Below are 14,477 nucleotides of genomic sequence, written 5' to 3' on the forward strand. Positions count from 1 at the left end.
TGTGTACTTCTGTATATTCTACCAAATATATATATAGTATCTTAGTGTCTGTGTTTATTTGTCACCATAGTTTACGTAACAATAGAACCGTTACACATGCATTAAAGGGAAATCTGATTTTCTGGGTGCTATTATAAAATTAGATTTATTTAAAATAATTTCGTAATATTTTAATACAATATTATTGTAGTGTTTGGTACAGGAACTCTTGACTATTCCCAAGATACATTTGCTGTAACACATTTCTTACAGTTTGAAAGACCTTCATTATTTTATAAGTTTGTAAATGAGATTTTTCACCCTGATTGTGACATGATCTACCTACTCCACCTGTCTCTCTCTCTCTCCAGGACCCCCAGAGCAATGTCGTCAAGCGCTGGGTGTCAAGATCACCGCATGTGGGTGAGTTAGTCTGCCCTTTTATTACTGTTATACTTTATGAAAGATGACTCCTTAAAATCCTGTTTATGTGGATATGGGAAGACAGGAATGTCAGTCACTTTGTGTGTGGGACCAATCACAACACAGTAAATAATATATAGCCTTAGTTTTCATTTTCCGTAACTATCCTTTCTAACGAGGTTAACTGTAAGCAACTGGGCTAGAATGGTGAAGATATAACTTAAATTTTTTACTTGGAAAGAAGATAGTGAAAATTTGTGTTTATACTTAAATTATTTATTTCCTTCGTGGTATAACTTGGAGCTTTGTGTGGTTGCAGGAGTGGTGACTGTGGCATACACTCTGCCGGACTTGCCGCTGGCCGGGTGGTGGAAAGTCAGAGTCAACGCTCAAGGCCAAGTTGAGGAGAAGATATTCTTAGTCCACAAGGTCTATGAGCCATTCTATGAGGTAATACTAATATTATATTTATAAATATTTCGAAGGTCCTAATTACAGTAATTTCATAGTAGATATTTTTTATTTTTTATAAAGCTACTAATTATGTTAAGCATCTAAACATTATATTAAGTTTAATATGAAGGTTTTAAGTAGTACATTTTTGGGGTATCACAAGGGCCCATTTTGGGGCCAATCCCAAAACCATACTTTTTTTTTGTTTATATCATGAACTTCAATGCCATAGATAAGAATATTACAACCCACATCATCAGATTTGCAGATTACACTAAGATATACGGTAAAATATGAAGCGAAAACGATATTGAGGCCATACAAAGAGATCTACATGAACTTTACAAATGGTTGGAAGACTGGTAATTTCCTTTTAATGTCGAATTTACAAGACAATCTCCGTGGTGTAGTGGTAAGACACTCGCCTGGCGTTCCGCGAGCGCTATGTCATGGGTTCGTATCCTTGCCGGGGAGGATTTACTGGGCGCAATTCCTTAACTGTAGCCTCTGTGTAACGCAACAGTAAAATGTGTACTTGGATGAAAAAACGATTCTTCGCGGCAGGGGATCGTATTCCAGGGACCTGCCCAAAACGCTACGCGTACTAGTGGCTGTACAAGAATGTACCAACTCTTGTATATATCTCAAAAGACCTTTCATGTATAATTTTACTATTACTAAAATCCATCCTATGATTAAAATCCCAGCAATGGTTAGCAATGGCTTTATTCTTATAAAAATTTGTTATTGCTTTTTTATGTTCATAGTGTTTTCAATAAACCACGACCAGTCTCACCCACATATGATAAATTGCAATCATTAAAATTTATCACATAATCACCATTACATAACTACATTATTACCATTATCAACGTTACCATTGCTACAACTCTCCCCATTACCTACATTAACACCACTTCCACTGTTGTTATTGTTAACATCAACATTAACAAAACAGTCACTTCCATCATTATTGTTATTACTACTGTTGAGTCTGTTGTGACAAAGATTTCTCCTAATCATAATTTGGAAATTGAATGCAAATGTGTAGTGTCGCTAAGGTCTTTGGATATTTTGTCAAAAAAGGTATATAAGGCAACTTTACAGTCTCTTTATTTTCGTTATTCCATTTATTTATATTGCTACCATTGTAAAAAAATTCTTAGATCTTTTCTTACAACTGTCAATATACCAACGGTGTATAATTCCGTACCCCATTCCGTGTCTTACCCTGTTCGTGGTGGCCCTCTTCTATCTGCTTGGTATTCGGGTGTTGGCTCACCTCGATGGCTGGTTGATGTGGGCTTCCAACCGGTCTGCTCGCCAGGTGTGTGATTCTTTCCAAGCTTACCGGGTTCGGGTTCCTGGTGTCCTGGAGGAAGTCCCATCTGGTTCCGTCCCAGGTTCGGACCTGGCTGGGTCTCATGTGAGACTCTCCGAACGCTTCCTTGTCTCTCCCTCTGGAGTCATTGTTGTGGCTGCAGTCCCGCCTTCGGCTGTTTCAGGGGGGTTATATTCAGAACATTCACCAAATGAAACAATGTTTCATTCAGCGGTTTCTCGAGCAGTTGCGTGGGAGTCTGAACTTTGGTGTGCTGGTTTACCCGCTGGTTCGGGTCTGACTTCGGTGTCTGTTCTGGTTCCTTCGGGGTCCTCCCTTCCGCCTCTCTTGCGATCGTTGGATTCAGGTTCCGGGTTGCGTCGGTTGCTATGTCGCCGGCTTCCTCTTCGGGTTTCTGTGTGTTCAGTGCCTTGGCGCCTACCCAAGCCCTTGCTCGATGTGTTCACGGTTGCCTTGTCTCTTGGCTGGGTTTTATGGCCAGTGCTTACCTGGCTGGCCAGGGACGATGGGGTCCGTCCTTCCATCGAACTCACAGTATGGTGCGGGAGTTCACGCTGGTTTGGCTGTCACTTCAGAGGGTTCAGGTCGCTCGGGAGTGGATGATCCAGCTACATTCGGACTGTTCTCCAGTGGTTCATTGCCTGCACCGCAGGGGTTCTCTTTGGTCTTTCCTCTTTGGGGCTGGTCGCTTTGAGTGACTCATCTGCTGGATTCTCAGGGTTTGGCTCTCTAGGCAATTTATGCCTGAGGAGTGTCGAACGTCCTGGTGGTTGGACTGTCTCGGTTCATTCCCCTGTCCACTGAATGGATGGTGGACGCCGACTCCTTCAGTGAGCCCTGCTGGATGTACGGGCTCCCAGAGGTGGACCTCTTTACGTCAGCGTGGTCTCAGTGTTTCAAGGTATATGTGGCACTGTTCCCTGACTGCGAGGCAGTCGTTGTAAACACCTTTCGGATGGACAAGTGGAGGTGGGGTTACCTGTACCTCTTCCCCCCCCTGTCCAGCCGTTCCTTCGGGTCTTGGCTCGTTGGAGACTTACCAGGGGAGAGTAGTCCTGTTGGCCCTTTGTCGCCAACAGGCTTGGTTTCAAGCGCTGCTTGCTTGGAGTCCAAACCCATGATGTTTTCCGCGGCTCCGCCTCTTTCAGCAGATCGGTCCGGTCAGGTACCTGGCTGGTTAGGTCTTCTCTTCCGCTCTTCGTGTCTGGTCTTTTTGATGCAGGTCTGTCACCATTTGTATCATGATTAGGTGGCTTCGTCGATGGTGTCCCACCTGTGAGCTTCGTCTCGGCAACAGTATGAAGTTTCCTGGTGTTCTTTCTGCCATTTTCCCTCTCTTCTTAAGTTGTCTTCTGTTTCTGATTGGGTTGTCTTGTCTTTTCTTTCTTGGCTTTTTCAGGACTGTCATTTGATGCTATATAATGTCTCCTCATATTGTGCGGCGCTGGCAGAGCCGCTCCTGCTTGTGTTTGGAGCGGTTGTCACTTTGGCCCTATTCCGTAAGCTTTCTCATGCTTTGTTTCCCCACTGGCCTGATCATGCACCCCCTGAGCCGTGAACAAAAAGCCCAAAATAAAGAGAGCTTCAAAATCTCCCAAACCACCCAAGGCAAAGAAAGCTGTCAAGAAAACAAAGGCAAAATAAGCAACGACATGCAAGCAGCATGAATACACATGACAACAAACATTCAGGCCTCACCCCTCAGTGGAGGGGCCTCCTAGTCCTTGGTGGGTACTCATTTTTTCTGTCTTCACCTCGGTTCGTGGTGGTCCCTTCGGTTCAAGATTGTTTTTCCATGGCTCTTTCTGTTAGCATTGGCCTCAGGGGATCAGGTTGGTGAGCTTCATGCTCTCCTCTGGCGCAGGGGTTTCTGCTCTTTTGGTCCTGGTGGTAGGTTTGTTCTGTTGCAGCTTTCTCCTTTTCTGGCGAAGAATGAGACGGCTGCTTTCCGAAGGAGTCCTTGGGTCGTTGATGCTTGGTTTGAAAGGCCGGGGGTGCATCTTGTGTTGTGTCCAGTTGCGGCTCTTCACAGTATCTTACGCGCCTTGGCTTCTTTGGCCGGGGATGCACTTTTGGTTGATTCAGTTTACCCTCGTTCCCTGTTCCAGGACTCGGGTCTCCCAGGTCATCTGCAGGGTCATTAAGTGTAGCCAGCCTGTGGTCTATCCTCATGCCTACGACGTTTGTAAGTTTGCTGGTTTGACTGCTGTCTTCGACAATATGTCCTGGGCTGAGATTCAGGTGGAGGGAGGGAGGGAGGGAGAGGGGGGAGCTGTGCGAACCGGCGGCGCATCGATGAGGTGTGACGTTTGCTTTTTTCTTAAGTTGTAGGGCGAGTTCTGCCTCCCTGTTAGGTTTTCGGTCGCTATTTCTTACCAAGTGGGGTTTGTTCTGTTATGCCTACCTTTCTGGGTGCAACCCCGGTCGATGGCAGACATGGAATGACCCCAACCACATGGGGGGGGGGGTTCTATAGGCCATTTTTCCCTTTGCCTCCCTGAGGGGGGCCAGGTTCTGGCTCGAGGTCCCCTGTGGCTGAACTCCAGTTGACTGATGCCCAAGATTAATATAACATATATCAGCCTGATAGCTCCAGGAAGCCTCTGGGGCTCACCCAGAAAATGGCGTTTCATTACATTCACCGCTGGTTTATTTGCATGGCATTTCTTCTTTGGTCGAGTTGGACTCTTGGCACATCAAATAGATATTTGTTTCTAATGTATCTATGGGTTCCTTTGCAGCTCTCTGAGAAGCATTTGGGGTTAGGATTGGTACTGAACTTTAGGTTTTAAAGATATAGATCAGATATAAATTATATTTCATCAGTTTTTAATTAAAATTACATACTTATTCCATGCCATAGTGCATGATGGGTCACATTATATGATGTGAGATACTAAGCACTCACCTCTCCTTCAGCTGCAGATTGAGATGCCATTCTACACAATGTCAGACGAGGAGGAGATTACAGGCCTACTGACGGGTAGCTTTGCCACCGACAAACCAATTTCTGGCAATGCCACCCTCACCCTTTATGTTAAGCAGCCGTGGATGCTTCCCGACTCGGAGTTCAAGCTGGTCTCTTCTATCTTCTATGATTATGTGAGTTCACATTCTATGTCTAAAACCTGATTATTGCATTTAGAGAGGAATTGGATGTTTTTGAGTAAGCACTACTTGTATCTCTTAGCCATATTTAATAGTTGAATTTTTTTTTAAACTTTATCACTTTAATTTGAAAATAATATTCACCATTTGTCCAAGCATTGTTTTAATAGCATAATACCATTCATCAAAAATTGGGACTTGTTCATGAGCAAGAACTCATGTACTATGTCGGGTAAAAGATGGAAGGAGTGGACCTGTCTTTGGAGTGGATGGTGACCTTAGCAAACTCAGAAGAGATAGTTAACAGCACTTAAAATTGCTTGAGATTAGATGTCTGGGTGTAAATGGGAATAAGACATTAAAATTAAGAGGAAGTATGCATCAAAGCTCTGCAAATCAAGGGTCCCAAACTATGGAATGACCTCCCTAATGACATTAAAGACTTAAACTGGTTGAGAGAAGAACAAAGAAACTAAGAACTACCAAATAAACTGTAAGTAACCAACCTCTTCACATTCTACATGTCAACAACTTTCCATAACACACTCGTCTTTTGTTATATTACCCAAGGTATATGCAGAACTGGAGTTTGCGTTCCCGATGGAGTCATTGCTGGGTCATGTGGAGGAGCTGGAGGGTGCTGAAGTGAAGGTGGAGAGCGTTTTCTATGACACTTTCACTTGGATCAAGGCAGAGGCACACTCTAGGTGGGTATACTAACCTTGGCAGTCTTCCTCAAGAGTCTAGAAACCTTATACTCTTCCAGAGACGTCCTGGAAAGCGGTGACCTTTCAGAAAGGTACTGGAGTTTTGTGGTCTTTCAGAGTGGCTTTCAAAGATGTATTTTGAAATCCTGTGGTTTTGAGAATTCAGGTAATCTAGTGAGGACTTAGCATCCCAAGGTAACCAAATATTAATAGCTTAAATACGATTAAGTAATAACAATGTACCCTCCTCTTTCTTCTTTTCACTTTTTCTTTCTCCTTTTGTTTTAATAAGATTAGAGTTTATTAAGAGTGGTGCTGATGTTCCAAATTAAACTACAAAATAAGAGATGTTATTGTACATCAGTTTATCTAAACCTTGACCTTGGAAATTGGTTTATTTAATGAACGTATTATTAGCGTTTAATTAGGAATAAAGTTTATTTACTGCTAAGTTACAATCATGTTAGGCTCAGGGTAAACCAGACAGCATTGTGTTCCAGAGCCTTCATATAGTCGGTTAACCTCATACCACACTTGTCTATACATGTTGAGAGAACATATGTGCACATGTATAATTAAAATTCCTGCTGTTGGGAATAGAAAGCCTGTACTGTATTTTTTCATTAATATATACAAGAGTTGTTACATGGTTGTAGAGCCACTAGTACGCGTAGCGTTTCGGGCAGGTCCCTGGAATACGATCCCCGCCGCGAAGAATCGTTGTTACAACTAAGTACACATTTTACTATTGAGTTAAACAGAGGCTACAGTTAAGGATTTGCGACCCAGTAAATCCTCCCCGACCAGGATACGAACCCATGACAAAGCGCTCGAGGAACGCCAGGCTTACCACTACACCACGGAGACTGTATTTAGTAACCGTATTTAGGCTCATTGACCTTCCTTTAGGTCAACTACTGACCTTCCCCAGGATGCAACCTACAACAGTCGAACAGTTGCCAAACTCCCAGGTAAACATAGGCATCTGGTGAAAGGAAACGTGCCCAACCATTTCTGGCCCGCCTGGCAAACAAACCCGGGGCCCTGCATTACTAGTTGAGAATGTAGACTACTGCATGCGTATGCAATTACTTGAAGTGTAGTTATAGGATGAGAGTTATGCTCGTGGTGTCCCGTCTTCCCAGCACTCTTTGTCATATAACGCTTTGAAACTACTGACGGTCTTGGCCTCCACCACCTTCTCACCCAACTTGTTCCAACCGTCTGCCACTATGCAAAAGAAAATTGTCTAATATTTTTTGGCACCTTTGTTTCCTTAGCTTGAATATGTGTCCTCTTGTTCTTACAGTTGCTGGTGTCACGAATGTGTCAATTTGAGTGATTCCTGTTATTATTTTGTAATGTTTGTTTTGTGTGTTCTTACACACGTACATTCCTTGCTAAATGTGCTTGCACGATTGAGCCATGTCATTCAAGCATCAGTATGTAAGAACTCTCTTTCACTTCTTGTTTCTTATCACATTTACATCATCAAAATTGCTTCACAGTTAATGTTAACAGTGTACTTTAGTCTCCCTGTAAGTTGGGTCACCTTTCACCAGATTTGGTTTAAATTTATCTTTTGTTCACTTTTCTTTAAATTCAGTAATCTCTTTTCTGTTGAATTAATTTAATTATATTTACACTGTATATTTTACACAACATTTTGGGGATGTTTAGGCTTTATTGTGTTTAATTAATTTCATCTCGAATTTGTTAAATCAATTCGGGATAAAAGGAAGTTAGTGGGGCTATGAACATTATTTCACTTAGTACACACATGTACCCTTGTGGGCGAGTCATCTTTGTTTACCCCATAAGTCAGTTACATTTCTTGTCTAGAAGTTTGGTAAATTTTCATGAGTATAGAACATGGTTCAAGTACTTTTTAATTTGCCATTTTTTCTGCACTATAGGACCCGGATCATCGGCAACACCATAGATGTGAAGGTGGTGGGCACATCTCCCTTCATATTTCGTCCTGGTATGCCCTTCAGCTTTGTGGTAGGTGTCTCACCACATAATATGCTATCTTAAAATGGTTCAGCAATGAAATAAGGTGCTATATAATTACTTAAGGTGATATCAAAGAAGCTTTAAGTGACTTCAGGATAACTGGAGACGTCATGATTTTGTTAACTCGAAGTGGTTCAGAAATTGTTATGCTATAACACATTCATTTCACTATAGCCTACAGGAACAAACTGTTGACATGAAATGGCCAAAAATGACCAAATGCTTCTAATTTATATACAAGCATAATACACATGCTTTGGATCCCTTAAGACTCAGTTCTTAGACCCCAATTAGTCCTGGTCTTATCACCTTCCTGGTGAAACAAGATGCTGATTTTCCTGTTCTCGTCAAAGCCACCAGAGAGAGAGTATCCCTCAGGTAAATTCACGTAAATGTCAGTGTATGCAGATGGTAAAAAACTGATGAGAAAGGTAAAGAATTAAGATTAGTGCAAGATGCAGTACCTAAACAAACTGCAGGACTGAGTAGAAGTAGTAATAGTCCCAAGAGACAGTTACTCCCCACCATTACTCCTCTCCCTCATCACTACTCGTCTCCCTCACCCTTCCTCCCACCACTCTCTCCCTCACGGTTACTCCCCACCATTATAGTCTCCCTGCATGTAGCCCCCACCACCACCACTGCTCCATCATCAAGAGGGCTGTGACCTCTCCTCCCCCAACAGGTGTGTGTGAGGTACAGCGATGGCGTGCCAGTGGAGGAGGAGCGCCTGGCTGAGTCCTCATTGGTCATCTCTGTCACCGTCACGTCCATCACTGGTGGCACCTCCAGCCTTCCTCAGGTGATCTTTTCCCATCACATGCCACCCTTTTCCCATGTCACGTATTCCTCATACTACACTCGCCTCATGCCACACTCTCCTCGTAATTACCTAAGTGTAGATACAGGATAAGAGCTACGCTGGTGGTGTCCCATCTTCCCAGCACTTCCCAGCAGATGTAGAGCTTTGAACATTTTGCACCCGCAAGATAACGTAAGCTTTTAAGGGTTGATAGATGTTAATCTTCTTGTTTGAGGAGCTGTTCACTTGAGACAGTTAAGCAAGTCCCAGCTGTGTCTGGGTACAAGTGACAGGATGAACAACCCAGCGGGTTTTCTTCCTATTGGGGAGTGTTGTACATGCTGCTATGGCGGTATGTCAACTCACAAGATGAGTGGCGCTGCCCAATAAACTCGCCCCTCGGGGCAAAATTTAAAAAAAGCTTTGAAACTGCAGATAGTTTTGGCCACCACCGCCTTCTCGACGGGACACCACGAGTGTAGTTCTTGTCCTGTAACTGTACTTAGGTGGTACTAAGTGCCACCTAAGGTACTCATGCAAGGTACTCGTGTGCTACTCACTTCCCCAATATTAGTAATTAAATTAGGACATATCTTCACCAGTGTAATCACCTCTGTCAATTTATATTATAATTACATGTTGATATACAGTTTTGCTACAATGTACCTTTTCATCTTACCTGATCTGTTTAGATTAAGAACCTGCCCTAAAAGCTATGCGTATTAGTGGCTTTACAAGAATGTAAAAACCAGCGTTGAATGTAATGAAACGCCATTTTCTGGGTGAGTCCTGGAGGCTCCCTGGAGCTATCGGACTGATGTTAGCTATATTAGGGGCTTCAGTTGTATGGCGTTCTTATGCCTACCGGGAACCACGAACCAGAACCTGGAACCAGGAGGAACAGAACTGGCCGCAATGCGTATTATAAGAGAGCTGCACAGTACCTTGCTCCCCTGCCAGCGACGATGCTACCTCCTACCCAAGGCCAAACAGAGAAGGAAAACCCCCCCAGCTGACCCCGAGGGCGGGCACTCACCATGCAGCAAAAGAACCCTGCAGAACCCTGCTCCCGAACAGTTTGGGGAAGGTAACCCCAAACTGCAAGGGCAACACTTATACGGGACCTAGGGAAGGTAACCCCAACCTGCAAGGGCAACACTTATACGGGACCTAGGGAAGGTAACCCCAACCTGCAGGGGCAACACTTACACGGGACCTAGGGAAGGTAACCCCAACCTGCAGGGGCAACACTTACACGGGACCTAGGGAAGGTAACCCCAACCTGCAGGGGCAACACTTACACGGGACCTAGGGAAGGTAACCCCAACCTGCAGGGGCAACACTTACACGGGACCTAGGGAAGGTAACCCCAACCTGCAGGGGCAACACTTACACGGGACCTAGGGAAGGGAACCCCAGGTGCATGCTGCCCCAGTACTTCTATAAATAAAATAAATAAATAAATATGTTTATTCAGGTAAGGTACATACATACATACAAGTGATGTTACATTAATGGATTGATATATAGATAGAGCTAGTACATACAATGCCTAAAGCCACTATTACGCAATGCGTTTCGGGCAAGAAAAACATTAATATCTAGAACTTAATACTAATTGAGCATAAAGAATAAAAAGTGTTGAGAACAAATACAAATAGATAAAAAAAAAGGGAGAACATGACTGAAAAAGCAGCACAAATACAATAAGTTGACAGTGTTGATTAAACAAAAAAAAAAAATTAGACATGGGTTGACAATAGAGGAGTAAGGTAGATTACAGGGAATTTATTAGGTAGTGTTTAGTTTTTATCTTAAACTGGTTGAGAGAGGTACAGTCTTTAACATGGTTGGGAAGGTCATTCCACATTCCGGGTCCCTTGATTTGTAGAACATTTCTAGTTTGATTAAGTCGTACTCTAGGAATATCAAAACTGTATTTTTATTTCTGGTGTGGTGCTCATGGGTTCTGTTACAACCTTCAATGAAGCTTTTGAGGTCAGGATTGGCATTACAGTTCAGCGTTTTATATATGTATAATACACATGAGAGAATGTGCAGTGACTTAATATCTAACATATTCAGAGATTTGAGTAAGGGTACCGTTCTAGAATAACACCTGGCTCGCACACCACCACCACCACCACAACATCACAATGCACAACACTGCTCAAGGACTGGAGCCAGAGTCGGTCGACCTCCACCCAACACAACAGCCTCAAAACTGCGGTGAGGTAGCCGGCGGCGCGGGAGGTCTGGGAGGGGGAAGCTGCGCACACACCGGCACGGCGGCTGTGGTGACGTCATGATTGTTTGCTTGTTTTCTGATTGGGGAGTTCTGCTTGCTCGTTCGGCTTTCGGTTTGCAATGTTTAACCAGCTGTAGTTTGTTTTGGGATTCCTTCCTTTCTAGGTGCCTGACCTGGTAGATGACAGACAGACATAGACTGCTTCCAACTACATGGGGCTGTCTATAGGCCATTGCTCCTCATGCCTCTGAGGGGACCAGGTTGTGGCTCCTGGTCCCCGGCAGGTCTACAACTCCAGCTAGTGACTGTGGCCATGGTCTAATATATACACATCAACCCGGTATAGCTCTGGGGAGCCTCCGGCTCTCACCCGGAAAATGACGTGTCATTATATTCAACGCTGGTTTTTGTTATTGTTTTAAAGTATCACCAATGTAGCAGTTTGTCTGTGCATGTGTGAAATGTTACTTGCCTTGTGTGAGGAGACTTTGAAAATGTGTTAAACATTATTCTTGATTCAGAGAGCTCAATGGTCAGCGAAACATTTACTCATCAAATTTGGATTTCTCATTTGTGTTACAGTATTACAATGGCATAACAATCATGATTTTAAAAAGTTATTAAATTAAGACAAAGATCTGCAATCATATGAATAATAAATGTTGAAGCACATTGCACCCACCATGAGAAAGATTGGAGATAGTTGTGGTGCTGGACTTTATTTATTTATTTATTTATATATATACAAGAAGGTACATTGGGATTGTGAGGATACATAGCATAGTAATTACATTCTTGCAAAGCCACTAGTACGCGCAGCGTTTCGGGCAGAAACGCACTTGACTTGAGAAACAATATTAATATTAAAATTTCAAATATTTCTCTTTGGTGTAGATGGTCATCATGCCACTGTCGTCAGATGAAAAGCTGCAAGAGGAGACACTAGAGCTGCTGCAGGTGGGGCAGAGGGCCGGAGAGCTGGCATACCAGGTTGGTCTAGAGGACCACCAGCCACTGAACGCTGAGTACATGAATGAAGTAGTTGTCGCGGAGAGGGAGCTGGAGGACCTGATGGATGACTATACCAGAGAACAGTCCTTGTCAGAGTACCGGACGACTGGTATCTACAGGTGAGTCTTGTCCAAGTATCAGAGGACCAGCATCATATACACTTGTATCTTATTATAGTGTTGTGGAACTGGCAGTCACACGTGGATCATATAAGACCTCACACCACCACACGTGGCATTATGAAAACACTTTCTTTCAAAAAATAAAAATAAAATAAAATGTTTATTTAGGTAAGGTACATACAAGAGATTTTCCAAAATTTGATCGATTTATAGATGCAGCTAGTACATACAATGCCTAAAGCCACTATTACGCAAAGCGTTTCGGGCAGGAAAAACATTAATGACTAAAACTTAATACTAATTGAGTATAAAGAATAAAATGTGTCGAGAACAAATAAAAATAAAGACAAAAAAGGGGGAACATGGCTGAAAAAGCAGCACAAATAACAATTAGGTCGACAAACAGCGTTGTTGTTTTTAAAAAAAACTCAAATTAGTTCTTTACCCTCCACCAAGGAGGTTTTACATTGCTGCAATAATAGATGGTGTTTGGACAATGTATAGCCTACTTATCCACAGTTTATTCATTATTAAGACCTTATGGGAAGATAACAGCTGCCATTATACTTAATATTTATCAGTTAAACATAAACAGTTAAGCTACATGGTACTTCCTTCACCTCATTCTTGGTCTTATCACTGCAGGTTTGAGCTGGACATCCCAGATGATGCAGCATCACTGCGTGTGGACGTTACCTACAGTGACGAGCACAGTCACGCCTCTACAGCAGCCTATGCTTACGCCCACCACCACCCTCACCGGAGGTCGGACACCTTCACCAACTTTATCAACCACAATTCACTGGGATCTTTTCAGTTCACTCTGTAGCAGCCCCTGCCCCACTGTAGCAGCCCCTGCCCCACTGTAGCAGCCCCTGCCCCACTGTAGCAGCCCCTGGCCCACTGTAGCAGCCCCTGGCCCACTGTAGCAGCCCCTGGCCCACTGTAGCAGCCCCTGCCCCACTGTAGCAGCCCCTGCCCCACTGTAGCAGCCCCTGCCCCACTGTAGCAGCCCCTGCCCCACTGTAGCAGCCCCTGGCCCACTGTAGCAGCCCCTGGCCCACTGTAGCAGCCCCTGGCCCACTGTAGCAGCCCCTGGCCCACTGTAGCAGCCCCTGGCCCACTGTAGCAGCCCCTGGCCCACTGTAGCAGCCCCTGGCCCACTGTAGCAGCCCCTGGCCCACTGTAGCAGCCCCTGGCCCACTGTAGCAGCCCCTGGCCCACTGTAGCAGCCCCTGGCCCACTGTAGCAGCCCCTGGCCCACTGTAGCAGCCCCTGGCCCACTGTAGCAGCCCCTGGCCCACTGTAGCAGCCCCTGGCCCACTGTAGCAGCCCCTGGCCCACTGTAGCAGCCCCTGGCCCACTGTAGCAGCCCCTGGCCCACTGTAGCAGCCCCTGGCCCACTGTAGCAGCCCCTGGCCCACTGTAGCAGCCCCTGGCCCACTGTAGCAGCCCCTGCCCCACTGTAGCAGCCCCTGCCCCACTGTAGCAGCCCCTGCCCCACTGTAGCAGCCCCTGCCCCACTGTAGCAGCCCCTGCCCCACTGTAGCAGCCCCTGCCCCACTGTAGCAGCCCCTGCCCCACTGTAGCAGCCCCTGCCCCACTGTAGCAGCCCCTGCCCCCACTGTAGCAGCCCCTGCCCCCACTGTAGCAGCCCCTGGCCCCACTGTAGCAGCCCCTGGCCCACTGTAGCAGCCCCTGGCCCACTGTAGCAGCCCCTGGCCCACTGTAGCAGCCCCTGCCCCACTGTAGCAGCCCCTGCCCCACTGTAGCAGCCCCTGCCCCACTGTAGCAGCCCCTGCCCCACTGTAGCAGCCCCTGCCCCACTGTAGCAGCCCCTGCCCCCACTGTAGCAGCCCCTGCCCCACTGTAGCAGCCCCTGCCCCACTGTAGCAGCCCCTGCCCCACTGTAGCAGCCCCTGCCCCCACTGTAGCAGCCCCTGGCCCCACTGTAGCAGCCCCTGGCCCACTGTAGCAGCCCCTGGCCCACTGTAGCAGCCCCTGGCCCACTGTAGCAGCCCCTGGCCCACTGTAGCAGCCCCTGGCCCACTGTAGCAGCCCCTGGCCCACTGTAGCAGCCCCTGGCCCACTGTAGCAGCCCCTGGCCCACTGTAGCAGCCCCTGGCCCCACTGTAGCAGCCCCTGGCCCACTGTAGCAGCCCCTGCCCCACTGTAGCAGCCCCTGCCCCACTGTAGCAGCCCCTGGCCCACTGTAGCAGCCCCTGCCCCACTGTAGCAGCCCCTGGCCCCACTGTAGCAGCCCCTG

At 45.8% G+C, this 14,477-nt stretch overlaps 1 protein-coding gene across 1 annotated transcript in view; it reads left to right on the plus strand.

Moving 5' to 3' along the window:
* LOC123758460 (CD109 antigen) overlaps positions 1-14,477 on the plus strand; it is an 89,001-nt gene that overhangs the window by 22,238 nt on the left and 52,286 nt on the right. Inside the window, exons 5-12 of the mRNA XM_069322712.1 lie at positions 351-402; positions 722-852; positions 5,117-5,299; positions 5,876-6,012; positions 7,929-8,016; positions 8,714-8,830; positions 11,973-12,208; positions 12,857-12,976. Coding sequence (XP_069178813.1) covers positions 351-402; positions 722-852; positions 5,117-5,299; positions 5,876-6,012; positions 7,929-8,016; positions 8,714-8,830; positions 11,973-12,208; positions 12,857-12,976 — 1,064 coding nt within the window. The remainder of the gene's footprint in view (positions 1-350; positions 403-721; positions 853-5,116; positions 5,300-5,875; positions 6,013-7,928; positions 8,017-8,713; positions 8,831-11,972; positions 12,209-12,856; positions 12,977-14,477) is intronic.

This window comes from Procambarus clarkii, chromosome 11 (assembly GCF_040958095.1).
Source record: "Procambarus clarkii isolate CNS0578487 chromosome 11, FALCON_Pclarkii_2.0, whole genome shotgun sequence".
Lineage (NCBI taxonomy): Eukaryota > Metazoa > Arthropoda > Malacostraca > Decapoda > Cambaridae > Procambarus > Procambarus clarkii.